Here is a 26,065-nt window from a genome sequence, read left to right as displayed (position 1 = left end):
TTACAGAGGGAACTTTTTTCTCCAAGTGCTTTGTGCGATGTTACAGTACAACTATAATTGAGGTTTTCAGCTACTTCCTTCAGGGATTAATTATACACTGCTGTAAGAAACAGAGGTAAGAACATTTGTCTAAATACTGACTGTTTAAACTTCAATGATGAACACGGTATCTCCACTATTGGCTTGAAGGTTTATACCTATTTCCCTGGTACATCAACTCCACCTTGTTTATACTTACAGCCTTCGCTTCCTCTTTCTTGTCTTGCCTGCTGTAGCGCCTCCAGCCCATTGCACTGCATCCCCGCCCACATGTGTTCAGAAAATGGGTATTAGCGGGTCAGACAATGAAATATATCTCTTGGTATTATGTTTAAAGAATAAGCAGGTGTAGAGAAAGATCTTAAAATAAATTTTAAAAATAAATTTAAAAGTACCTTGGCCCCAAATGTCCCTAAGGCACAGAACCTTTACAACAGCTGAGATCCCATGAAAAACATTTCTCCTGTCAATATCCTTACAGAGATTTTCAACTTGGAACAATAATCAAAAACATTTTCTTTGGGACTGGTCATGCAGCCACAATTTCTTTTGCTCCTCTTACCCATACTGAGGACACATGATCCTATTCCATGCCAGCCTTATCTGTCTTCAGGATTTTTCAGTGGTTGGACAAGTTGCCTGTGGATTTGGCTCTTTCTACCTTAAAATTTTCCAACATTGTCCCCAAAGACTTTGTATCTCCAGATACTTCCACACTACTGTCATGCAAAGACACCACCTCTGCCAAGTGAAGAAAACTTCCCTCCAATTGGCTGCAAACCAGCCCTCACATTAACAGAGAAACCAGGAGCTCAATCCCTCCCTCCTATCCCCACCTCACAACAATTACTATGTCTTAAGGCCATCAGGATGTGCCAAGGGGCTAAGCTCTCTATAGTGCGGCTGCAGCCAGTTTGTACAACTTTGTCTCACAGGCAGAGAGTTGTCCTTGTCCCTGTTTCAGCTAAGGAGATATTTCATGACTAGTGTTCTGCTGCTGCATCTCCAGCTGAGCCTGATTTAAGTTTCCATTTGGCCTTTGTGACCTAGAAGTTCTTCTATTTCTGCAGGTCTTTCGGCTCTGCATCACTACCCTTTCCTGTAAATCAGTTCTAGATGACAACATCCTGAAGCGGCACTTCCCAAGTCAGATTCATCCAGTTATATAATTTGCCAAAGTAAACATTAAATTTAAATCCCCTGTTCCTCCTCTTCTTCCATTAGTTGAGTCAGAGTAGCATCTGCATCCCTATGAAACAGCGGAGTCAAATCCAGCCACCTGCATCACTGCAAATACATGTGCCATCTGTTTCTTATTAAAGGCTGTCAAATTCACATCATTCAGAACTGGGTCTTTGCTGCCAGAGAAGCTGTTCAGAAGTGGCACTGGAAAAATAATGAATGCCAAGAAGATAATCAGAGGAATGTGTTAGTTTTACTTCTCATTTAATTTTTATAGTTTCTCATAGATATGCTACAATTATGAGGAGAAAATGGCAGGAGACGGCTTTCCCATCCTGAGACATCTGCCCGTAGCACAAACCAGTTAATATGAACAAAGGCAGAACTGCAAAGAGGCACAGGATTTACCAGGAAAACTATATATGGCAAGATAAGGTGTGGTGGATGCTGCTGTGCTTAACCATTCTGTTATTTCCTGCAAGTGAGGAACGTAAATTCATGTAATATTGCCATGAAAACATGGCCTTAGTGACACTGTCTTGGTGGTATCAAACAGATTTGTAAATCATCATGCTGTCCCCACACGGTAGAAACATTCAGAAACATAAAGGAGGTTGGACCCTCATAACCAACAAAAGGCTGAAGCAGGGTAAGTTTGACCTTGATAAAGAGTTCGGCTAAGTTACCGGTGCCTGATTTTCCTCCCAAATTCGGAAGGTTGTAGTTCAAAGACCTGCAGGAAAATGGGAGTGTGTGGGTGACCCCTGATGAAGATCAGAAGCGAGGGACTATAAGTTGCTGAGGACAGCAGAGTAGTTGCGTGCTAAAACTGAACTGGGGAAATGCCTTGGAGTCCAGGAGGGAGACAACTGTGCAGAGATTCGCAGAAAAAGCAACATTCATTACCTTCCACAGAAACGGTATAACAGGCTCAACGACTGAAATGCATGAATGATCTACAATTACTCTTCTCTGTCTTGCTCCTGCACTAACCAGGATCACGTTCAGTTTAGCCAGTTCCTCTTCAACGTACATCAGAAAGTAGATGGAGGTGTAGCAGGTCCTCTCTCGGAGACTGACTTGGAGTGGTGTAATTTGGGTTGTAACACTAGGAAGCTTCTAGTCATTCATTTGTGGTGTTCTTTACTAATTGCCTCCTAGAGTGAGTTCTGAGTCATGTTTAACATGGCAATTAATGGGGATTAGAGTCTTCTAAGGAGGCAGATTATGTCAGAACATTATACTGTGTCACCATCCTTATTACTAAACTATCATGGGCAGTAGTACATTCATTATTTGATTAAAAGCTGCTGTTTACTCATTAATGAAAATCAGCTGTTATAGGTGAGCTGACAGCTTTTATGAAGAGGGGATAAAATGAAAGTGAGGAAAATGGCCTCTGAAACCTGAAACACTACAGTCGTAAATTGTTAATACTAATACTTTGTGATCTCAGTCTGGACCTCTCGAACAACTTGAGCCTCTGGGCTTTTGTCATCTCACCATCAGCAGGATTGTGCTTGGAAGGGAAGATGGGTAGGGTGGTTTCTTGCCTGTAAGGCATGTAAGGCCGCCGTGTCCCATTTCAAAATGAAGCTGTGAGACTTGTGGGAGATCCTCGAGATCCTCTTCCATCGGCTTCCTAAGGTATATATTATTCTGCTGGGAAGATTTTGTATGAAACTTACAGGTTCAGGAAACCTGGTTTCCTTTCACATATTGCTTATATATACACATGTTCAGCTTCACACAAGTTAATTTGTTTTTTTTTCAGAACTGACTTCAAATACCATAAAACAGTTGAGGTTTTTTCACAGAGATGCAGTCAGGAATTTGCTGGGGCTGAGGAGAATCTGTATCTCTTCCTTGCTGGGAATGTGCCCTAACGGCTAGGCAGAGTCCCTCAACTAATGAAATGGAAAGGATTTTCTTTGTCCATTTGTCCTGTATCCCTTCTGTATTCTGTCTCTGCTATGTTCTCCAGGAGACATGCTCTTCTTGGCACATGTGAGAAATATGCCAACTGTGCTGGTCCTATCAGAGGTCTTGTTTGCTGCTTTGCCTATTTTCATGCCTGAGTGAGGCATGAGTGAAGTGCCTAATGGTTCAGGTTGGGGCAGCTCTGGGCAGTCCAGTAGCAAAGCTGTGGGCATGTGCGGGAACATTTAGGCTAAAAAGATAGAGGTTTTGGAAATAGCTCCTTTAGAGCTATGCAGCTGCTGTGTTTTGATCTCACATGTCTTAACCTGGTCTTTTTGATTCAGCATGAGTCTCCTGAGTCTTTGGAAGAAAAAGATGAAACTAAATAAGAAACTGGTCCAAGATGAGTTTTAACATTTGATGTTCTGAAAGAAAAACTAGTAGCATCTTAGCTAAATCATTCTTCCAGCTCAGCTATGTGTTGTCTCATTCTTTCCAGGGTATGAAAGTAGAAAAATGTTACATCAATATTACACTAGGAGGCAATCTTTTGCTCCTGAAAGCCACTCTGTTCAGGTAAAGCAAAGTATCTTTCAGGTCATTTGTACTGTGAAGTTGAAGAGCTTTATTTCCATTTTCTTGAAAAAATATTGTTCTTGAGCTGAAAGAAGTTATAAAAGAAGAGATCAAGGTCATCATAATCATAAAAGTAATTTGGGGTGTTCATAACTTATGTGTAAAAAAGGATTATTTGGTTGAATATAATAGCCTCTGACCTGAGATAGCCACTTTCTTGAATAACCCATTTTAATGTGAACATATGTTGGATGAATAAATGCTTTGTACAGAAGATGCCCAAAACTAAGAGCTTCTGTGCAAGCAGTTCCATAGACAGTCTTCAAAAACCTTCAGCCTGGATCAATTTTCATAAAGGATTGTTGTATATATGTTGTATATATGATACATGTTGTCTATATGATGTATATATGATGTATATATGATCCATGTTGTATATATGATGGATTTTTCTTTTTTAGTTGCTTTGCCCAAAAATTCTGGAGGGATAGACTGCAAAACAATGATGGAAAAGGGTCTTTGTCCCCTACCTGCGCATGGGAATGAAACATAGCTTTAAAGACAACTTGTCCTGGACAGGTTCGCTATTTGCGTGATTATGATAGAGAGTATTGTTTTCTGGAAAACGATGAATGGAGTTAATCATAGTACTGAGACATGTAATTTATGAATGAGCCAAAGCCATACACGCTAAAAGTTTGCAATATTTTGGCCAGTTTGTGTGCATTTTGATTGTGTTTGGCAAACAGGCAGTGTTTCCTGGCAGATAGGTGCACAGAGCTGGGATCATAACCAAGCACCAGCCCTGGCCAATTATGTGCCTAAAACGCATAGTTCCCTGCCTTACTTTCCCTATCAGTGAAAGAAGGAGGTAGTAAGTCTCATCTTTAAATACTCTGAGACCTATTATAGAAATCACTATCTAAATTTTAGATATATTTTACTGTTTGGTGGCTTGGATTTTTTTCTTTTTTTAACCATTTAGAGCAGTTATTAATGAAACACTTTTGCATTCAAACAGACTGGGGAGGTAGCATGTTAAATAGCTTGGACATGGGCATGATGGGGTCTGTCTTAAACAGCCAGGATGAGTGGTGTGCTGCGCAGCTTTGCTCTCTGTCAGCCATGCTGCTGGCAACCCTCTATCTCCTACGCAAGTACCTGAGCAAGGAGAGAATAAGATCAGGGAGCAGATGTAGCTGAAAACCACCCAAGCAAAAATATGTGTGTTATCTGTTTATTTCAGCTGGATGGGTTCTCTGACTTGCTTCACTGCGCGGCCTCCCCAGCAGCTCTGCAACCACAAGGAGGGAAGTGGGGAGGCTAGAGGGGAGGGCACAGCTCATGGCTAAGAGTGGGGCTATGAGCCACTAGCGTTTGCTCACTTATTTGTTAAATTGCAGACCATGGGTCACCCTGTAAGCTTGTGTTGAGGAATCTTCAGGAAAAGGTCCATCTCCTGGCCCTCCAAGATTTCCATTCAGTGGAGTGAAACCTTAAGGATCAGAGCAAAGTTCTCCTTGAGAATCTTGGAATACACAAAAGACACAGGGGCTGAGAGATGAGCATGGAGCAAGCAGGCTCTCTTGTGTGTTGAGGGCCTGGGCTGTGCTGCAGAGCTCCTCTCTTGAACTCAGCTGCTCCTCCTTACACTGTGCATCAGCTGGGCTAAAGGGTCTTTGTATTCCCATGGATCAGTAGGTCCCTAGGGGCTGTAAAAAAAGCCTTGGTATTTCTGATTCGCTGGTTCTTGTTAATATGACTGCTTTTGGGCTGTTGTTTTATATGATGAGGGCCAAATAAGGGTTCCTAGGGCTTTTGGTACCATTTCAGTATGCAAATCTATGCATGTGTAGCTCTAGTTACTACTGAGGAACTATTTGCAGAGCTCCTTTTGGGGTGGCAGCTGATACCGTTCATGGGACCATTCAACAACCCACAGAGTCCCACTGCTCTTGCTTTTGGTACAGATGATCCTCAGCTTTGAAGCTGGTCTCTGTGGGTAAAAAGGTTATCCCAGGATTTGGCCTTCAGTGTAACATTGCCTATTAATAACCTGCAAACAATACAAGGATTATATGAGCTGATTTCTGTTTGCTTTACTTTTTCAATAGACTTCCTAATAATTTCCCATACCTTCCCTTTAAAACACAACTTAAATCATGAAACACTGCTTAGATATTCTGACAACAGCATTTAACCTAGGTAAATGAAGTCAAACAGAGAACAATTTTTTTTTTTCAGCTGGTTTCTGCTCTAACCTTTCTAATTACAATAATCTTAAAAGCCACATGAAGCTTCATTCACATTGCTTGGACATTAAATGAAATATTAGGTAGTGTAGGATTAGAGCAACATGAAAGCCCTCATAGATTTTCAGCATTATGCAAAGCCTCTCACTTTCCTTTTGACTTAGAGCACCGTGAAGATTATCGGTTGTATTAAATAATTATACCGGCACTGTTCTTTCCTGTCCATGGGTAAGGCTGTGTCAGCATTTCTGTTATAATCCCCTAGTTTAAAGGACTGTATTACTTGTCCGTAAAAATTTGTTCTGGGATAGAATTTGGTATTAAACTCTCATCCTGGGATAAGGAGAAGAAAAACTATTTAAACACTTGGTGACTGCTCCCTGGTTTTAGAGATAGCATGTGCATTTTAAAGTAGTCGGAGTCAGTGCCTGAAAATTCTCTACCAGTTTTACAATTCAAAATCAGCTCTATTTTCTACAGTGAATGCTGGCAGGTTGCTATTAGACTGCTTAGTGGATTTGTTCTTTCTCCTTCAAGAAGCAGAGAAGGGGCAAAAGGTCACAAATACAAATTACTCAAATCTCAGAGTAAACTTTGCCGGTGACCTCTGACACCAGGGCTACTGCACTGAATCCTCTGGGGCAGAAGAGTGGTGAGATTATAAAAAGGCATATGTGCAAGGAGTGAGGTGGGAATAAAAACAAGCCTCTGGGAAAGGTTCAGTGCTTTTAAAGCAGCTGCAACCAAGACCTTGCACACTGTGCTCCCTGATAAGAAAATGGTTGCAGATTATGAGGAAGAGCTGAGGGGTTTTTTTCTTTGTGAGGAATGCTCTAGGAGTGCTCACATTAGTAATATATATCCTAAAAGTAAGATGAATTGTAGAAGTAGGATTGTAGGATAGGTTGACGATATCATATTTACTCATTAGCAAAAAGTAGATTGTGTTGGTAGAACAGTAAGTTAAGAGAGGTAAGTAGGCTATCCTGTGACAGCACTTTATAAATTGTCCCTGTACTGGGCTAACTCTCCAAATGGCTACCATCAGCTACAGACAGCAGGTTGCCAACAGAGAAGTGCCCTGCAAAAGTACGGCATCAACCTAAAGAGCTATGAGCTAGGTGTACCACAGCTGTCTTCTCTGGTGACTCTCAGACAGGACATGTCTTTGGGCACTATGGTTTGATTTTGATTTCTTACTGCAGGCACTGTGCTGTCCTTGCTCTAATTATAGAATCAGAAAATCACAGAATCATAGAATTACAGACTGGTTTGGGTTGGAAGGGACCTTTAAAGATCATCTAGTCCAACCCCCTTGCCACGGACAGGAACATCTTTTGCTAGATCAGGTTGCTCAAAGCCCCGTCCAACCTGACCTTAAACGCTTCCAGGGATGGGGCATCCACAGCTTCTCTGGGAAACCTGTTCCTGTATTTTACCACCCTCATTGTAAAAAATTTCCTTCTCATGTCCAATCTAAATCTACTCTCTTTCAGTTTAAAACTTTTACCCCCTTGTCCTGTCACTACAGGCCCTGGTAGAAAGTCTCCCTCCATCTTTCTCATAAGCCCCCTTTATATATTGGAAAGCTGCAATAAGGTGTCCCTGAAGCCTTCTCTTCTGCAGGCTGAATAACCCCAACTCTCTCGGCCTCTCTCCTTAGGAGAGGTGTTCCAGCCCTCTGACCATTTTTGTGGGTCTCCTCTGAACCACTCTAACAGGTCCATGTCTGTTTTGTACTGGGGACCCCAGAACTGGTACTCCAGGTGGGGTCTCATGAGAGTGGAGTAGAAGGGGAGAATCACCCCTCTCAACCTGCTGGCCATGCTCCTTTTTATGGAACCCAGGATACGATTCGCTTTCTGGACTGCAAGAGCACATTGCTGCTTCATGTCCAATTTTCTATCCCCCAGTATCCCCAAGTTCTTCTCCACAGGGATGCTCTCAATCCATTCATCTCCCAGTCTGTATTGATACTGGAGATTGCCCTGACCCACAGGGTCACTCTCAGAATGGGATTCTCATCCTAAGGGGGATAAATTCAGACCTGTATATTCAGAGGCCATTCAAAAAACTATCTATATTTTGACATACTTTGTAATGGAACATTCCTCATCAACCTTGAAACTTCGGGACTCTCTTACCAGTCCTGCTTGTAGAATGTAAGTCAGTTTGACCCAAACTGAGTCCTCTTTATGCAAGAAGAGGGTGGCTGTAGCTTTTAACATGGGGAAATGTCACATCTGAGTATAGAAAGGCTCACACAACACCATGACTTAGGGTCCAGATCTATCTCTAATGTGACTTTCACTGAGCAATTGCTGCAGATCATGTGTGGTTAATGTGCACATGGCTGAGCTAACACCAGCAGTGACATCTGGGAGAGGCTCCATGTATAACATGGAAAAGTGAGAGGATGAGTTCAAACAGTAAAACCTGTAATTAATGTTAGGCCTTCAGCTGAATTTCTTCAAAACCCTTTCAGTTTAAGACATTACCTGTTCTTTATTTCTTTAACTTCCCTCCCAGAGATATCTATCCCGCTTCTCCAGACTTAATGATCTCCCAGATCTCTTAATGAATCTGGCATCCCAGTGGAATCTGACTCTTCATTTTGCTCAAACTTTTATGGTGAGAATCCAGTTACATGAGTAGTGATTCCCTCAACACGCAGTGTATTTTGCCACAGCTATGGCACCTTTCATGGATTGGTTCAGGATGTTTTTATTTTTCAGACCTGTTTATTAGAAGAAACTATCTATGGATTTCACTTCCAGCCGGAGCACTGGTTACTGTGTACATGGCTCACTTTATCTGTGTGGAGCAATTGGACCTTGACTTTGTACCCGACCCAGGTACCATGGCTCTTCCCTGACCTCTGGCTCTGGCTCATCTTTCCACTCCCCCTCCACTGTTTCTGTCCTCTTTACATGGTGAGCTCTGTGTGGCTGAGATTATCTCTCATATCGCTTGTGTATCATGGGATCAAAATCTCAGAGGTAGCCTGTAGGCTTTTCTATAGTGCAAAATAACTCATCTGTACTTAATGCTACACTAAATGCAGAATATAGTAGGTGAACTTGATATTGTATGGTGGGTTAATTTCGGTGCTGACAAATTCAAGCACCTCAGAATTGGCCAATAGATCAGTCTCCTCTTCAATGAATGTGGCCAGAAACCCAAAGAGGCATAGCTGCACGGACATGAAGTGGTTGCACAGTAGGGAACACAAGACCTTTGGGTGTCACGCTGAAGGCAGTCTGCTGGGTGATCCCACACTGGGCTGCAGGACAGGCTTCACTGCAGAAACTCTGCTGTGGCAGGGCTGGGGAGCTTTAGCCGGGCATAGCTGAACCATCTCCCTGATTTTTCTCTGCCATCTTACTAGAAGGACATCTTGCCTTTTGCCTGACTTGCATCAGTTGTTCAAATTCAAAACCTGGCTGCAGTGGCTGAGTTATGCTTACTTGCTCCTTAATTACAGACCTCCAGAGAGGAACTCCTTGATTAGGAAAAGACATTGGTCAGGAAGGACTGCTGAGCAAAGAACTGTATTTAAGCTGTCTCAGTTTGGGTTAAACTGCTAAGAAGTCTGTTAAGTTGCTGACAGAATCATTCTTCACAGCTGTCAGCCCTCGTCCATACACTAGAAGGATCACTAATACGGCTAAAATGGAGTAGCTGTCACTCTTGTGCTAACATGCAACGTACTTCCTATAAACACTCTTTAAAAGGACTTGGGTCCAGATTGTTTAGTGTTTGCTTCAGAGGATGGTAAAACTTTACTATATTTGATTTTTTCTCACTGTTACAAGCTTTTTCAAAAAGTTCTGTACCATGTATTTGTAATGAGAAAGCAACATGCATTTTCTTGCTACTCAGTGTCAGGATGAAGCAAAGGAATGGTAAAATAATGAAAGCTAGGAAGATAAGCAAGTATCTACCACATTTTAATTACAAAGCTAATAAAATTAGATTGGCATCACTCAAAATGTCTTGCTGTTACACTCAAAAGCACTGTGAAAATATTGATAGAAAAAAATCAAAAGAAATGAAATATTTCTTCAAGGACCTATTTTATAAACTTTTAAGTTATTAAGTTTAACCTGTTTAACTGAATACTGCACTCCTCTGAAACTGCATGTTGGTGAAAAACAGTCTGAAGGGCGTTTAAGCATCCTCTCTAACCATAATGATTTTTAAAACCCAGCTGATTTTATCAGTTTTTAGCTGATGACTTTTCCAGTCCTACAGCCAGGTTTCTCTACTCCTTTTTATAACATTATGGCTCATTTCTGAGTCTCACAGAAATTGCAGGTTTTTTTTTTTTTTGCCTCCTTTTAATTTCTCTTATGACCTTCAAGGTAAATTAAAGATTTGTGGTTTTTTTGTTTTCAAATTGCCAGAACCGTTTTCATCTTGGAGTCTGCTCCAGCTTCTAATTGAGATTGTATCTTGACATTTAGATTTGAATTTTAATGCTATCACACTTCTTTATTTTTGCTGATTGACTCCAGATTATATTTATTTCTCAGGATATGTGTTCTTTTTTTGGTGGTAATTTACAAATCTCCTAGGTAGATTATCCCTGCAAAAGTGGTGATGTTTGTATCAAAACATGTTGCTAGCACTTAGATAAATAAAGATTACATGGCCCAAAGTCCTGAATCTAATGTTGTGGAACCTGAGCCTGAAATAATTCATCTAGACACTAAAGGTGAAACTGCAAACCTCGGAAGAAAAGTGGCTTAATTCTGGAAATATGCTTTTAGAACTCCTCTTGGCCTTGGGCTGGAATAGATGCAGTCTGTAAAAAATAAGCTCCTTTTTGTCATTTGAAAGAGGTGATTTTGGGGTGTCCTAGCTTGATAGGGACCTATTCCAAAGCATTCTTAAGTGACATAACCATAGGAGATGTGCAATGGCGGACTCGAATGGGAGCCACTTCCTGGCACATCTTTTCCTGGCTCTCCATGTATTTTCCTCATTCTGAGTTACTTTATGAGAAGAGGAGAAGAAGGATCTCAACTATGTGAGATGCAAAGAAAAGCTTATTCCAGCTTTATTTCATTTTTAAAATATGCCAACTCTGATTCCCTTTTTTTGCACCTTGTGCAGTCACTTACACAATGAATGAGGGGATGCAAAATTTTTCCCTTAGCTCAGTTCAAGCTCTAATTTCAGCCAAAATGGTATAAAAATCAATGCTGTTTCATGGTGGAGTTCAGGTAGATCTTCAGTAAGCACAAAGCATAGATAGATGATGGGGGAATTGAAGTGTGTGAACTGGCATTTTCAAAGAAATCTAATTTTTACTAAAACCCACTATTAAGTTGTGTGTCTACCTGGTGATTGTTTATTAAACACAGCTATATTGTAGTTATACTGTTATCCTGTATATTCCCAGTAGATGTTACTTTAAAAATTGCTTAAGAAAAAGACTCAACTGAAGAACATGAGTTTAGCAGCTTTTTTCAGCTGGCAGGCAAACTCCGCTCTCAAGTTTGGTGACATACCTGCTGATGTCTTTATTTCTGAGTACATGTTCCAAGGTCATCTTTTTTTCATGCTTTCATGGATTTCTCAGGCTTCCCAAACATTATTTACATGTTTAAATTCCCATTATAGATTGGGTTTGACCCTGGGACTCACAAAGGTGTATTTAAAAGGTGATAGATAAAGAGAGAAAAAATAACATTTCAATTTTTTGTTTTGCTTTAAAAGAACAGATGTTCCAAATATTTTAAAATTCCAAACCCTTCCGCTGTTCTCCTCCCACCCCACCGGCAATTCAAATCTTCTTTACTCTGAAACAATATGAATTACCAGAGAAGCAGTGAAATGGTCTTATAAAAAGGGACTAAGAATCTAAGCAACTGAGGGAAGAGATTTTTTGTATGCTCAAAACAACTCATTTTGCAGCACATTACCCCAAGCATTCTGATGGCGACAAAGCAGTCACCCTAAAAAGGAAGCAATTTTATTACACCAGCCTATTGAAATGCTTTGATATTGTTGGCGGAAATGCCACATTTCCTGATGAAACATTAGGAAGGAAACTAGAAACATTTTTGACTAATGGTCAGTGTGGGAGAGGAAACCTGCCATGTCTCTGAGGGTACTAGTTGTTAAGGAATATATACTGGGTCTTAGAGGGAAAACGTGTTAGAGGAAAAAGTATGCTTGTCACTCATGATGACAGACAGCTGTGAAAATGCATCAAGAAACAGAGATATCAGTCCAGCTCTAGACAAGCCAGGTTGGATACCAGAAGCAGCCTCAAAACGCCAAGTTGTTTTGTCTTTGCTGATATAGTGTCTCAAGTTAGCTCATGTGGGTTAACTAATTAAGCAACTCTTGTTGGTGTCTCACAGAGCCTATTTCTCAGGATACATAATAGCTTCACAGACTTTTAATATGGCAGCTAGAATCTGTAACTTCCACCAAGTTTGGCTCCACTAGTGATGTGGGATGTGGTGGCATTTTTTGTGCTTGTCTCCTCTTCCTTAGTCTGAGTTGGGCTCTGCTCTGTTAAAAAAAAAATCTCAACTATTCATTAAACAATTTTGAAAGAAAATAACTTCATTAGATTACAATCAGTCTATACAGAAACCTAAAATATTGAGGAAATGCTTTTGCTGAGCACTAACTGTGTAACAATACTCTTTTTCCAGGCATCTACAACTCAGTTAACCATGATTTACTAGTCTTGAAGACTTCAGAGTACTTCAATCTCCGTTTATCAGATGAAGGGATGGATGCATAATCTTAAAAGCAGCAATAGACATTTCACACATGAAACTTCTAACAATGACAACTAATTAATTATAGCTCATTTAAGCCACAAAATAAAATTGACTTAAGCTTTTACATCACACATCATGCTTTCCTACAAAACAATTTTCTTTTTCCCCCAAACATATAATGAGTGTGGGATCTTCAGCTAGATGGGTCCTCAGGTTGGGTCCTCAACATCTTTATCCGTTTTTCCAGCCTCTCCATCCATTCATTTCTGAGCCTAAGGACAGAAACATGGATCAGCTTGTCCCCGTATTTTTACAGGGAACAGATTTATACTCTTCATGTTTCCCACCAGTGCTATCCTTTGGTGCTTTTTCCCAGTTGTCATGCAAACTGTGCTGCCTCTTTAGAGTGCTTTGATGGATGACACTTCAGGACTAGCTCGTAAATCCTGGTGAAGGCTCACCTGAGCTTTGTGGTTCATCTTCATCTCCAGTGTGCCCTCTCTCAAGTGCCTCTGTGTGCCCGAGTGACTTGTCATCTCCACTGGAGATTGCTTGCTGCCACCTGCTGGGTAGCATCACCCAAAATTTCCCCAGTACTCCTCCTCCTCAGAAATGCATCAACAGAAGTACTGCATAGAGGGTGATGAGCACTATTTGGCTTGGAAACACTGTGCACGTTGAAACTTCTGTTAGACCCATAGCAGACAGCTTTAGGTGATAGATGGCACTTTGTTTTCTTTTTGGTAATATCTAGGTACCACAGAAAGACTGCCTTGAATAGAAAAGACAGGAATTTCACAGCTGACGAGTTGAGATTTTGAAATTAGGTTAGTTACAAATGGATAAAACATGCTAGAGACTAATTCCAGTGTTCCTTCATCCAGGGTTATTAATGTAAGGGCATCCTTGCTCTTATTTTTTCAAGCACCAATCCAATGAGAATATGAAGGAGATTTTGAAAAAATGCTCTCTCATTGAATGATCTCAAGCCAAGATAGCCATCTTTCATGTGCCTTCAACTTATGGAGACTTCGTGTGAAGTAAAACTATACTGATGTTGCCTCTCATGGTCTTTCTCATTGTGGCTAATTAAAGTAAATATGACTGTTTGAAGTAAATATGGCTATAGCTGATGGTTGCCTTAGTCAGTTAGTACACTTGGACCGTCTGCTTTATTATGGATTTACCTTATGCATCTTAATTAATTCAAACTACATTCTTGTGAAAACAGGGCCACAGAGAAAGAAGGTGGGCCAGGTACACATCTGTGCTAGTTCTGCTGTGAACATAAGCCTTGATGTTCAAGACAAGCCTGCAGAGCTAGATGTTGTCTTGATAACTTCAGAAAGTTCCACACTTTGGACCCATTTACAGAACAAGAGTGAATAATTCTGTTATCCTGTGAAGCCATAGCTTAGACATTAGCATTAGCGTGCCAATTTGGGAAGTTTTATTATTTTTTAAAAATCAAAGAAAAATACTTTCAACTTCCATTGCAGGACTTAAATATAGGTATTGCTTTTCTTTAAAAAAGAATTATAATGCAAACTCAAATAACCTTTCCATATGCAAACTACCCACTTTGTCAGAGCACTTCTTCGCTGACGTTCTTTTTCAATTTGCAGATACCGAGTTTGTTGTTCAATAGTCTTTTCCCAGAAGTTCCTCAGGTCACTAGTTTCACATCCCCGCACTTCATGACGTATGTATTGGCTATTCATTTTCTCTAAAGGAGAAATTTGAAACAACCATATGACAAGTTATTGGTTCCTCATCTGTTTTCATGGCTAAAACACACTCTTGCTCTTTTGGATTTTCACAGCGTTAGGGTCACACAGCCTTTTTTTTGTAGGGTCAGTATAACAATGGGCATGACTCACTATTTAAGCTTTTCATTCCTAGCTCTGACACCTGAGGATATGCTGTCTGCAGTGATTTGAATTCTTACTTGTTCACCTCAAATATCTCACCTCCATCTGCCTGTGACCTTTAAGCTTAAAATGCAGGAGAGTTCTGTTGTATTCTCTAGCTTAATGATTAAGATATCTTTCACTATACTCATAAATGGAAAGGAAATATAAACATTGCCAGATCTAATAGGATTTTTCCGCACTGTTTTCATGTCTATAAAATGATAAAGTGACCATTGTAGATTAAGATTAAAACAATAAAGAAAAAGAGTTCTGATGATTTGCTGTTAATCATTATAACACTTACTAGCTTTATTTGGGAATGGAGAAAATTATATGTATAAAAGCATGTACATAATTTTATAAGATGCTGACTTGCAAAAACCACCTTGCTTATTAAACATTTCTCCCTCTTCTGCAATTTTCAAAACAGAGCAAATTCATTGAATATATTTATATATCTGTGTCCATTCTGTACTTCCCCCTTCATTTAATGTCATCTTAAAAATAAATATTGGAGTGAATCTTATCCTAAGAAAAGAATATCTATCTCAGGATGACTCTTTATGGGCTAACAGTCAAGCCCCTGTATCCCACATTACAGCCAGAAAATCACATCATTACTTTCAAAACTTCATTAAATATGGAATGAGTATATCCATGCTGCCTTCCAAACTGCTGTGTGGTTTTGCCTGAACATGCCATTATAATATTTTCCAGAACATTTAATTTTTTTAACAAGTATTTAGGGCTCTCTCATGCGTTGTTTGAATTCATGGCAATTATTTGTAATTTATTTTAATCAGAGCCATAAAGAGCTAGTAAACAAGCCCCTCAAGGCTAGCTTGGAAAAGCTTGAAGAAACTGCTGCCATTCCCCTGCCAGGCATCATAAGAAAAGCAAAACTGGGAACTGGAAACCTTTACATAATTTCATTTGGAGTTTTGGCTGTTTTGTGAAAAACTGTGAGACGCATTATAAAGACTATGAGCAGAGGACAAAAGCAGCCCTTTTGAAGAGGTCCCTTTCTTGTTGGGATTTCCCTGTGACTCCCCTGTGGTTCCCTCTAAAACCTCCATATATCAACTCATGGCCTCCAAATGATAGAAGCACAGTATTTGAGCCTGACTTTTGCAGAAGACATTTACTGAGCATTTTTTCAGGTTCTGAGCAAATTATAGCTGGATGTATAAGTGTTGGCATCAGTCTGTAATGTGAATTGCAAGTACAGCTGAACACCTCCAGCTGTGCTAGGGGATAACCCATTCCCGGTCAAAAGTTCTCTTATTACGAGTATGTGTTTTCATAAAATATAGGTGTTCTACAAATATATATCCTTGCCAAACCAAACCTCTCTTCCCAGGTAGCAGTTACTACACTTTTAAACTTTTTGTGTAACAGAAGTAATCTAGAAATGTATGAAAAAGATACCATAATAGCCATCTGGGTCAGACTAATGGACTTTCCACTCCAGGAGTTAATCTCTGAGAATAACAATACTTCTGAAGAACAGCAAATAAAATTCCCAGATATCCCTGAGGCTCCAAAATAAACTGCCAGGAAATAATGTCTCCTGGTTTCTTTAATCAGAAGTGATCCCAAAGATAACAACTTCATCCTTCCAAATGATTATGAACTCCTGTTTAATATAGTGTGGATGTGTCTTTTCTATATACATGTGGCAAATGAATAAGGCAAAGTTGTGGAACTCACTACCACGAGGTATAACTGAGCCCAAGTCTATGCTTTCAGAATACACGTATCCTTTACTGGTTTTAAATGTTCTGCCTCCTGGTTTGATTGCATATATTCTTGGTGCTGGCTTGAATATATTTTATAGATGTGTCTCTCCAATACCCCTCCCCACAGCAAAATATCCCAAAGAAAAAGTTTTAAACCCAGTAAAAGAGAAGTTCAGAATTAGTTTGCATTGTTATTCACCTTACATCTGGTGCTGATAATATTTAGAAGAGTGTTAGAACACTGTTGCTACGAAGTGTGTATAGTACTATACATTACAGGTTTGGGTGGGTTTTTTGGGGGGAGGGGGCTGGAATTAGTGCTTTTCTGTGTCTATTATCTGTGAAATTTTCTTTGTATGTGCTTGCTCAGGCACACTAAGAGCATTGCCCAAGCCTGTTGTTCTTTCCTAACCTTTTACTTTGTGTTAACGTATGGATACGTTGGCGTTGATTTTTCTCTCACTCAGCCCTTAATCTTCCCCTTTATTTTCTTTCCCCCTAATACTGGAGAACACTCAAATATAATTCAAAGCAACTGAACGTAGAATTTCTGCATCATTATTTTACTGATCCCCGTACATCCTTGATAATCATAGAATCATAGAATCATAGAATCATACAGGTTGGAAAAGACCTCTAAGATCATCGTGTCCAACCGTCAACCCAACACCACCATGCCCTCTACACCATGTTCCTAAGGGCCTCATCTAAACGTCTTTTAAATACCTCCAGGGATGGTGACTCCACCACTTCCCTGGGCAGCCTGTTCCAAGGCCTGACCACTCTTTCAGTAAAGAAATTTCTCCTAATGTTCAATCTAAACCTCCCTTGGTGCAACTTGAGGCCATTTCCTCTTGTCCTATCGCTAGTTACTTGGCAGAAGAGACCAACACCCACCTCGCTACAACCTCCTTTCAGGTAGTTGTAGAGCACGATGAGGTCTCCCCTCAGCCTCCTCTTCTCCAGGCTAAACAACCCCAGTTCCCTCAGCCGCTCCTCGTAAGGCTTGTGCTCCAGGCCCTTCACCAGCTTCGTTGCCCTCCTCAAACACCAGTGTGTCAATGCGCCAGCATTTTCTTCCCTGCACTGTAGAATCATCCTACCCTAAATTACCTTTTATTTCAAACCCTATATTTGAGCCCATTCACGTGGTGATCGTAGGAACTGCACAATAAGTGCTAAAATAACCCACCTGGTTTCCTTTGCCTTTATGCATCATGTGCATAGGTGTTTGAATTAATCTCTGTCCTGCCATCCATTTCAAAACTGTTGCTATAAACCTTCAGGATTGTGTGGGTAATCAGGGATATCAAACCTAGCCTACCAGTATTTCACTTGCCCTAAGATAAAGTTTCTGTGCTAAAATCTTCTCAGTGACGAAAACTCTTTATTTTCTCGTCCTACTTCAGCTTTTTCAGAGAAGAGTAACAGGACTTAAGCCTGTATTGTGGCTTTGCCCCTGCAGTTATCACCTGGGTACAGTTTATTTTCATGCCTTGGAACTTCATTCAAAGCAGTTAGCAAAAGGGACCTTGTTTAATAGGGAAAGAGAAGAATAGAAAAGACTTCATAGAAACAGCCTCCAAAGCAGCCTGAACAAATAATCTCTATGTGTGATACAACAGGTGGGCAGAAATATACTGTTAAAGCATATAGGCAGTTGTAATAGCGCTTTTATAGATCTTTCAGTTAAGTCTGACTTAAACTACCCTGCAACAGCTAGGACTAAATGAAGTTTTATTTAAGCCTCTAGTGACAATCCTTCAAGAGGACAATAACAAGAGCCTTTTTCTGGTAATCATCTTTGACAGGGCCCTAGTTGCAAGCTGGTGAACAAATATAGTTGCTTTCAAATGAAAGGAATAGCTGGATAAACTCTAGGAAGGCTTTATCCTACACAAGATGAAGATGATTGTTTATTTTTAGATTTAATAATTTTAGAGCAGGTTGATATTATTTAGACTCAATTTGCTAAAGGAGATCTTAGAAAGGAGGGGAAGCTGTGATACTAACACTGTTATCTGGAACTCAAAAATTATGTTGGTTGAACAAAAGAGGAGTGTAAGATCAATTCGATGTGACATCTTGACTTTTTTGTAAGTAAAAAAATCAATAGTTTGGGGCTGGAACTCACTGGTTCTATGAGAAACCATTACCACCACAAGAAACACACCATTTCATAGAGAGAATTGGAAGTCACAAGTTTCTTAGCTAGAAAATGGTTTGTAAAGAAAAATGTGGTTTTTTTTCCTATAGTAGAACATAAATTGTTATTTTAAATGGTTTTTAAAATTTACAGAGCATCTACATGAGTCAGAAAAGCTAATTTTTTCCCTTGTGCTTCTTGCATAGTACAATTGGTCAGAGTTTTCAGGGTGTTATGCATCTGCCTAGAAATAATACAATATTTTATTCATCTGCCTTTTCAGGTACCTTGTTTGGTGACTCTGCTTATTATGTAAATGCATTGGATTAATAAGAAATTCCATGCTGTATAGCAGAGTAGACTATCTGTCCTAATGCTGGTGTTTGACTTTAAAACAATAAGAAATCTGCTTTAATTTTAGAAAATGGGACTAGTAATCAGCAGCCATGATTTCCCTCATTTTCCTTGGAGCTTGGATACATGATTTATCTTCTGCTTCTGCAGCTGGCGATAATTCCCATCTCAATGGGTTGATTGAAGTTTGCTTTGAGATCCTGCCTGGGGAATCATACCAGTTTCAAGTTTAACTTAGGTCTTCAGACTCTGGGTAAAACTCTTCAGGGGCAGAAGAAAGCACTTCAGTTTAATTCCCTGTACCTTTCTGTTTGTGTGGCAGGTCACATAGTTGCAGTCTATCTATCTCATGAACAGCCTGAGCCTCGGTGCCGCTCGTGAGCGACATGGGAAGAGGTTTCTCACAGCTCTTTCTGACTGCCTCGCTGGTGCCCACTTACAGAGCTGCACCTCTTGGAGCTGACTTGGAGCACCAGCCTGGGCGTGGGGGAAGGCTGGTATGGTCTTCTGGTGCACGCAGGTCCCTAACACTGTGTTAGTCTCTTTCAAAAATTCATTAGTGTATCTCATGAGCAAGGATGCTTGGCTTTGCATGTATACTCTTTTCATGAGCACTTTGGCATTACAGACTATCAGTCTTTGCTTTTCTTCTGTAAATAGTATAGGCTAGAGTTTGCAATGAAATAAGGGAATTCTAGACAGGTTATTTATTCCGCCAGCGATATTTCCTAGTTTGGCAGAATTTGAAGTACATGCTCTTACCGGGATGTGTGCTCAGTCAGAAGGTCATTCTCTGGGTATAAACTCCAATGAAATTAATTGGACTTTTCCATGCAGTGGGAATTCTCTGTGTATGAAAATGACAACCATACTGATGTGTGACTGAGAAATACTAGTAGGACACTGTGTGTGTGAGTTACAGGTGTGCATCTAGCAAACCAATTCTAACATGCAAGTTAAGGAATTTAAACATGCAAGTTAAAATGTTTGCACTCAGGCACTATGCAGCAGTCTCTGCTCAACCATTCTCCTTGTTCCTAATTCCCACAGTTCGTTAATGTTTTTCTGTGAAAAGCTGATGGGTCTGAATCTATTTTTCTGATCTGGAGAATAGGTGTTCTTGAAATGCTTTGACCTGTTACAATGTTTGGACCTTTTCTCATATGATACCTTTATGACAAAGAAACATATTAAGGCAAGGCTCGTGACAGCTATGTGGTTTTTGCATCTCATATTGCTACAGTGGCAGTATCAACATCTTTGAACACCACACAATGTGTTTTCTTCTGTCCTTCTCATCTGTTGGGCCTTGGTCCTCTTTATTTACTTTCACTCTTCCCTGGATGCCTCACCTGAACGATTGAATTATTGAACTGGAGGGAGCTTGCTTTTCTGTACCAGAGGGCTCAGCAGTCGTCCTGCTTAGGGTTAAAATTCTTAAAACCTTTTTGAGCAAAACACTTGAGCAATCAGCAGTTTCACTTCCCTCGAGGTCATCCATTCAATTGTTACTATGCTAGTTCTGCTCCTGTGCCTATTTATTTATTTAGCTACTTGCTCTCTTCCACTCTACAGTTCTCACTGATTCTTCTCCTTCAGCTTACAGCCAAGGGCTTCCAGAAGAGGTCCCTTCACTTTTCCCTTCTCCACCTTTGTGTCCGTTGAGCTTGTCCTCCTGCCCTCTTCACCTTGCATGCCAGCCCTCCAGCCTAACCTGGCTGACTCACACCTCTGCTTTCAAACATCTTTCCAGCTGATTTCCCCAGCTCTGTTGTTCCTCCTGGAAAATCTCTCTCCACTTCTTGCTGGAGCTGCATTTCTCCCCGACTGCTCATGCTGATCTCACCAAACTTTTCCTGCAGAATCTTTTCAGGGCCTCTCTGCTCCCCAGCTTCTCCCCCTTGCTGCTGCTGGCTCTCCGTGGTGGCCGCCTGTGTTCCCACACACCCTGCCACCATGCAAACAGGGCTGTGGTGGTAATCGCACAGAGGCGAGCATCAAGCAAACAGGCATTCATAAGCATCGTGCAATACAGAATGTCCAAATGCCTTTCCTGAGCTTTCCATAGATTTGTCCAACTCTTATTGGCTTTTAATTTTCAACATCTAAGGCATATTTAAAGCAGCTGTTGTTTGCATGCATGATCAAATATTGTTTCTGATCACTAGATTTTCCCCACTGCCAGATACATTTGAAGCCTGATCCTGTGAACGGCTGAGTTCATAAGATAAATGTATAGCGTAAATTTATATTTATTAGTCAAGGATCTTGAATATGTTTTGTTTTGTTGTTTGATTTTTGAGATCAGGAGGACTCGATGGTCTAAGATCAAAGAAGGTAAATCCTGCCCAGGGCTCATGTTCTTTGTTAGATCATCCAGTTCTGACAAAACATGCAAGAGAAACTGATCCTGATTCATGTGTTCACAATTAAACTAAAATGCCTCTCGGCAGCAGATTGCTGTTAAAAAACCTTTGCGAGAGGAGTGTGTGTGTAACCTTGGCTACCATTTACCCCATCAGCTGAGAATGTACAGCCGCATCTCCTGGTGTTTTATCCAGGGTTGTGGCATGGAAATTGCCCGTAAATATTTTTTCTGTATCAATGCTACTCAGCTTCCTTAGAATGCTGCTAAACTGGGCACTCCTCCCTGGCATTTTCCTCGCACTCTCATCTTTCCTAGAATATACTTTTGTGAGAATTAAAGTTAGAGAACAAACGCATTTCTTGTTGACATTTTTATGAAAAACTTGCTACAAAAAACAAATACTTGCTTACCTTTGGAGCTGAACTCTTCCTGCAAATAAATCCTCTGTGTGACACAAACAAATGAGGAATATTACCACTGCAGCCCTAGCTTCTCCAGTGTCACAGGGCAGTAATGAAATGCATCCCTCGGTACTTTTTATTTGAAGTGGGGGTAACATAAATCCTTCTTCATATCAAGGCTATTTTGAACAGAACCAACAGCGAGATAAGATCATTTAATGAACTTTGCAGCCCCCTGCCTGAGATGACCATGAAACACAGGCCCCCTTGAGAGCATGCATCCCTCCCACACTAGCAGATACTTCAGAGAGCATGACTTGGCAAGTGTTGAGAATTTTCTTTAAAATGTGTACTAGTATTATCCATTTTAATATTCCTCCTGTGAAGCTTGAAAAATTCCTCACTACTAGCTTAGCTGTAATGGAGGCTGAAATGGTGTGACAAATCACACTTGGTTTTGCATTACAGGGTGACTTACAGAAGTATGCAGTACTTTGGAACTGTTAATCTAAGGATGTGTGCTTGATTATGACCTATCACACAATCTGTTCTCTTCAAGGCAATCGCCATAGGAATTGTCTGTTTGGTTAACATTAGCTGACAAAATGCATTAAACCAGCACTAGTTTTACCATTTGGAGTTGTTATAACTCTATTACAGATGAGCACTTATGTCATTACATTTCATTTTCTGAGGAAAATATTTTGTAGGTTTGGTTGATGACAGATGTATGCGCTGATCTCAGTTTTTATTAAATCCATCTGCATTGCTAATATACCATATGTGACTGCTGGCTTAAGTAGTATTTATACCACTGCTGATTATTTTAACCTTCCTTTGTTGTAATTTTTCAGACCCCAAGTAGCAAAAGCAGCAGCCATTAGATGGATGTTTTCTGTAGTTCATATTTACTTTTTTTTTTTTTGCAGTCAGCTTTACAGCAGAAAACCCTGAGCAAAATCTAGCAGCTGCCGCCTTTCTCTGTAAAGGAAAATTTCAACTCTTTCCAAATACTGGCTAGTTTGTTTAACTCCTTAAAAACATTAAGATACTAACTTTCTTCAATGTGTTGTCCCACCTCATATGATATGAAACCACAAAAATCAACTCTTCCCTCTACACATATGATAATAACAAAAGTAATGTGATCTCAGAGCTTTTGATCCTAGATACATGCATGGCATTGAAAAAAAAAATCATAGGTAAAGCTGGTTGCTCTATTTTTGGAAAACCGGAGCAAACTCTGGCTGGCTTTGGAAATCACAAGCAAATACAATCTAGAGGGTGAATATTAAAATAATACAGTATTATAAAGACAGGTTGGTGCCCAGGCTTTATATAGCAGTGGTGCTAACAACCATGGTGCTGTAGAGCAGCATAACTGCTTCCTTGCCATTTGACTCAGAGCTTGAGTACCTTCCTCTTCTCCCGTAACTCATCTAGCTAAATTTACAATAAATAAGAGCTTTGTTTTTTAATGTTATAATGTAGGCAATACCTTCCCTAAACATTTGCAAACATCTAATTTCAGGAGGGGACTTCAGTGTCCAGGCTTCATCAGACCAGAACATGTATTTCTGGTCTGATACGCTCTAGATGCTTTGACATTTCTGCATTTGTGCAGATTAGATGCCCTGTGGAAAGCACGGCCAAAATGTGATAGACGTTGCACACACTCTGATCATCTGCAGTAGATTAGATACAACTTGCATGATACACACTGACTGTATTTACAATGAACAATTAATCTATGCATTCATAGTAGCCTCTTATGCAAGATAAATGGATACCCAGCATCCAGAAATCCTGGACAGAACTAGTATTCTGCTGGGCTACCCGTATCTGAAGAAACAGTCAGGTGACAGGTAACTGGAAAGTCATAGTTCACCTTCAAATGCAGGGCAGCTGTCAAGTAAGCTTTTATGTAGTGAAAATTATTTAGGCTGTTTGTGCACTTCAGCCTTTGTTTACTTCATAAGCAAATCTCAGAGCTGCTTACCATAACCTGCTTCTATGATAGCACTCATCTCTAGTTTGCAAAAGTTCTTGTAAACACCTGCTTAATGTCATTAGCAAGGACCACAGAAGAATCTGTAAAATGACTGACAAAGTGCAAACCTTTGGAGGGCCTGAGGTGTTACTTATCTGCAGTGATCAAATTCTGCCTCGGTCTTCTGACTGTGTGTTGCTGCTCTTGTGTGGGAGAGTTGGAAGTAAAAGTAGCCATCAGCTCTTACTCTTACACAAGTAATCCTAGTATGTTTTGCCCATATTTTTTCAGTCTGGCCCCTTCACTTTGTGTGTGTTCTTAGACCTGATGTTAAAGAGGAGGTGAAAGGAGAAAACATTATACAAAATCTACAAGAACTTGCTAATTAAGTAAACATCTCATGCCTCTTTTCTCTTTGTTGCTAGAGAAAATAAAAACCAGAGAGGTAAGTTTTTAAAGCAGATATTGTACCATGTTCTTGGGATGGTTTTCTTCTGTATTCATCGTGCATCTGGTATTCACATCCTTCTCATTCTTGATTGATGCATTGGCAGTCAGAAAGTTGTAAGAAGGGATTTCTGTCACTACTGGACCTTGTCCTCACTAGAACAGGAGCAGCACAGGTCACAGCAGTTTTAGCAGCTCTCTCCAAGCTTCACAAATTCCGGAATGAAGCAGATGACTCAGACAGTAGGTAAGAGCGTGATCAGTTTAGGTGTCTATCTTCCCATGAGTGTTGGTTGTTAACTGGTTTTGATGCTTCTGTAAATATTTACAGTGTGAGGCTTTTAAAGTCTGCCTTTGAAAACCATCAGACTGGGTCCTTTAGTGGGTCTACTACTCCCGAGCGAGGCAGTGGGCGGGAGGTTCCTCGATGGACTGTCCTGCAGCCGATGCCGTGTGTCTGTGCGGAGGACCAGTGTTTCCCTGTTCCCCTGCTGCACGTTCATTGATTTGAACCCTGCTATACTGTGTTGGCACCTCTGAAAGTGCATCTGGAGAAAACAAGTCTGCTTAGAATTTCTGACCCTGCTTGCTGGATATGACACTGAGTATTGGATTAAAGTATATGGGAAAAATTGTCATGACTGAACAACTGAATGGGTCAATTAATTTCACTGAGGTTTTCAGAGCCATTTTTCCTCTTTTGGGCTGTAAGAAAGCCACAGGAACTTGTTTAAATAACAGCAAAAAATCAGGATTAAGAAGGAACTGGAATTCCACTTTACACACAAGAATACCTCTTATCTAGACTGGATTTTTCCTCTGAGTGTGTTCTGAATGGTGCATACATCACATCATCCATGCCTATGACACACAATTGTTTTCTTTATAATACCTCATATAGGACAATCTCAAGGTCAGTAAAACAGCAGATTGGAGAGCTGACATGTTTTATTAGCTGAATGAAACTTCTTGTTGTCATCAATTACAAGACACCTGAAACATTTATAGAGGTTTTTTAGTGTTTATTGCAATTGTGATATTGCTTTTGTGACATAGACCAGAAAAATTAGACATGTAAGATCCACTAGTACCTTTTGGTAATTCTCTTGTTAGTTGCCTGCCTGCAGCTTTTTTTGTGATTCTATTTTTCCAGGACTGTAAAGTTTTCAAGTGGTTTAAGTTGCATCAGGCTGAAATTTACCCGCTGGAGCTGCTAGATACACAGATGCTTTCCCATGGAATTGTAATTAGCCTGGCTCCTTGCACTGCAGGGGGGAATTCTGCTACAAAGGAAGGAGAAGGCTGCTGGTGTCACCTGTTCTCTCTCAACATTTCCATGTATTTGAAACAACCATAAAGTCCACATCAAATGAACTTCTACAGGGACCTGTCCAGAAAGGCTTCTATGATGATGTGTTGAATTTGCCTGCAAATTTGACCTGGATGTTTTTCCACCTTACTATGGCACTGGAGTTAGGAACTGAATTGCTCTAGACACCCTCAGGCATCAATTTAATGAGTGCAGGAAGGAGGCTTTTGATCCTCTGTTAAAATCAGCCAATGCAGATCGTGCTCCAGTGCACATGCTGTTTGAGCTGGGGTTGGGGCTGTTCTACCCCCATACAAACCATGGAGAGAGAACAGTATCTCAGTGGGGTAACACAGTCTTCTGTGTCTTTTTGTAGCATTATACTTCCTATATAACCAAATTTTAGGTGTTTCAGTTAGATAAAGTTAAATGGGATGAACTGGAGCTGTTGGAGACTTCAAACTTGATGCTAGAAAATTAATGAGGGTCCACAGAGACTTTGCTATTGGTACCAAATTAATTTCCATGGGATGATGTCAGATACTTTGGTGATAGGGAAGTAGAAAGTTAAGGTAGCTTATTAATTGCATGGCTTTTTATCTTCTTTTAATATTTACCAGAACTTAAGTGTCTGACCCATCTGTACCTGTGACAGAGGCAAATACTACTTCACTGTTTTCTTT

At 40.3% G+C, this 26,065-nt stretch overlaps 1 protein-coding gene across 1 annotated transcript; it reads right to left on the bottom strand.

Annotated features, from left to right (window-relative positions):
• Positions 1-12,908: 12,908 nt before the first annotated feature.
• LOC142076002 (protein FAM240B-like) lies at positions 12,909-14,436 on the bottom strand. Its single transcript, XM_075138276.1, has 2 exons — positions 14,297-14,436; positions 12,909-12,987 (listed from the first exon to the last, which is right to left on the bottom strand). The coding sequence occupies exons 1-2, from the start codon at positions 14,434-14,436 to the stop codon at positions 12,909-12,911; spliced, it is 219 nt and encodes a 72-aa protein (XP_074994377.1).
• Between the last annotated feature and the right edge of the window lie 11,629 nt (positions 14,437-26,065).

Source organism: Calonectris borealis, chromosome Z (assembly GCF_964195595.1).
Source record: "Calonectris borealis chromosome Z, bCalBor7.hap1.2, whole genome shotgun sequence".
In the NCBI taxonomy this organism is placed as follows: Eukaryota; Metazoa; Chordata; class Aves; order Procellariiformes; family Procellariidae; genus Calonectris; species Calonectris borealis.
This window is presented reverse-complemented; position numbering and strand designations above follow the sequence as displayed.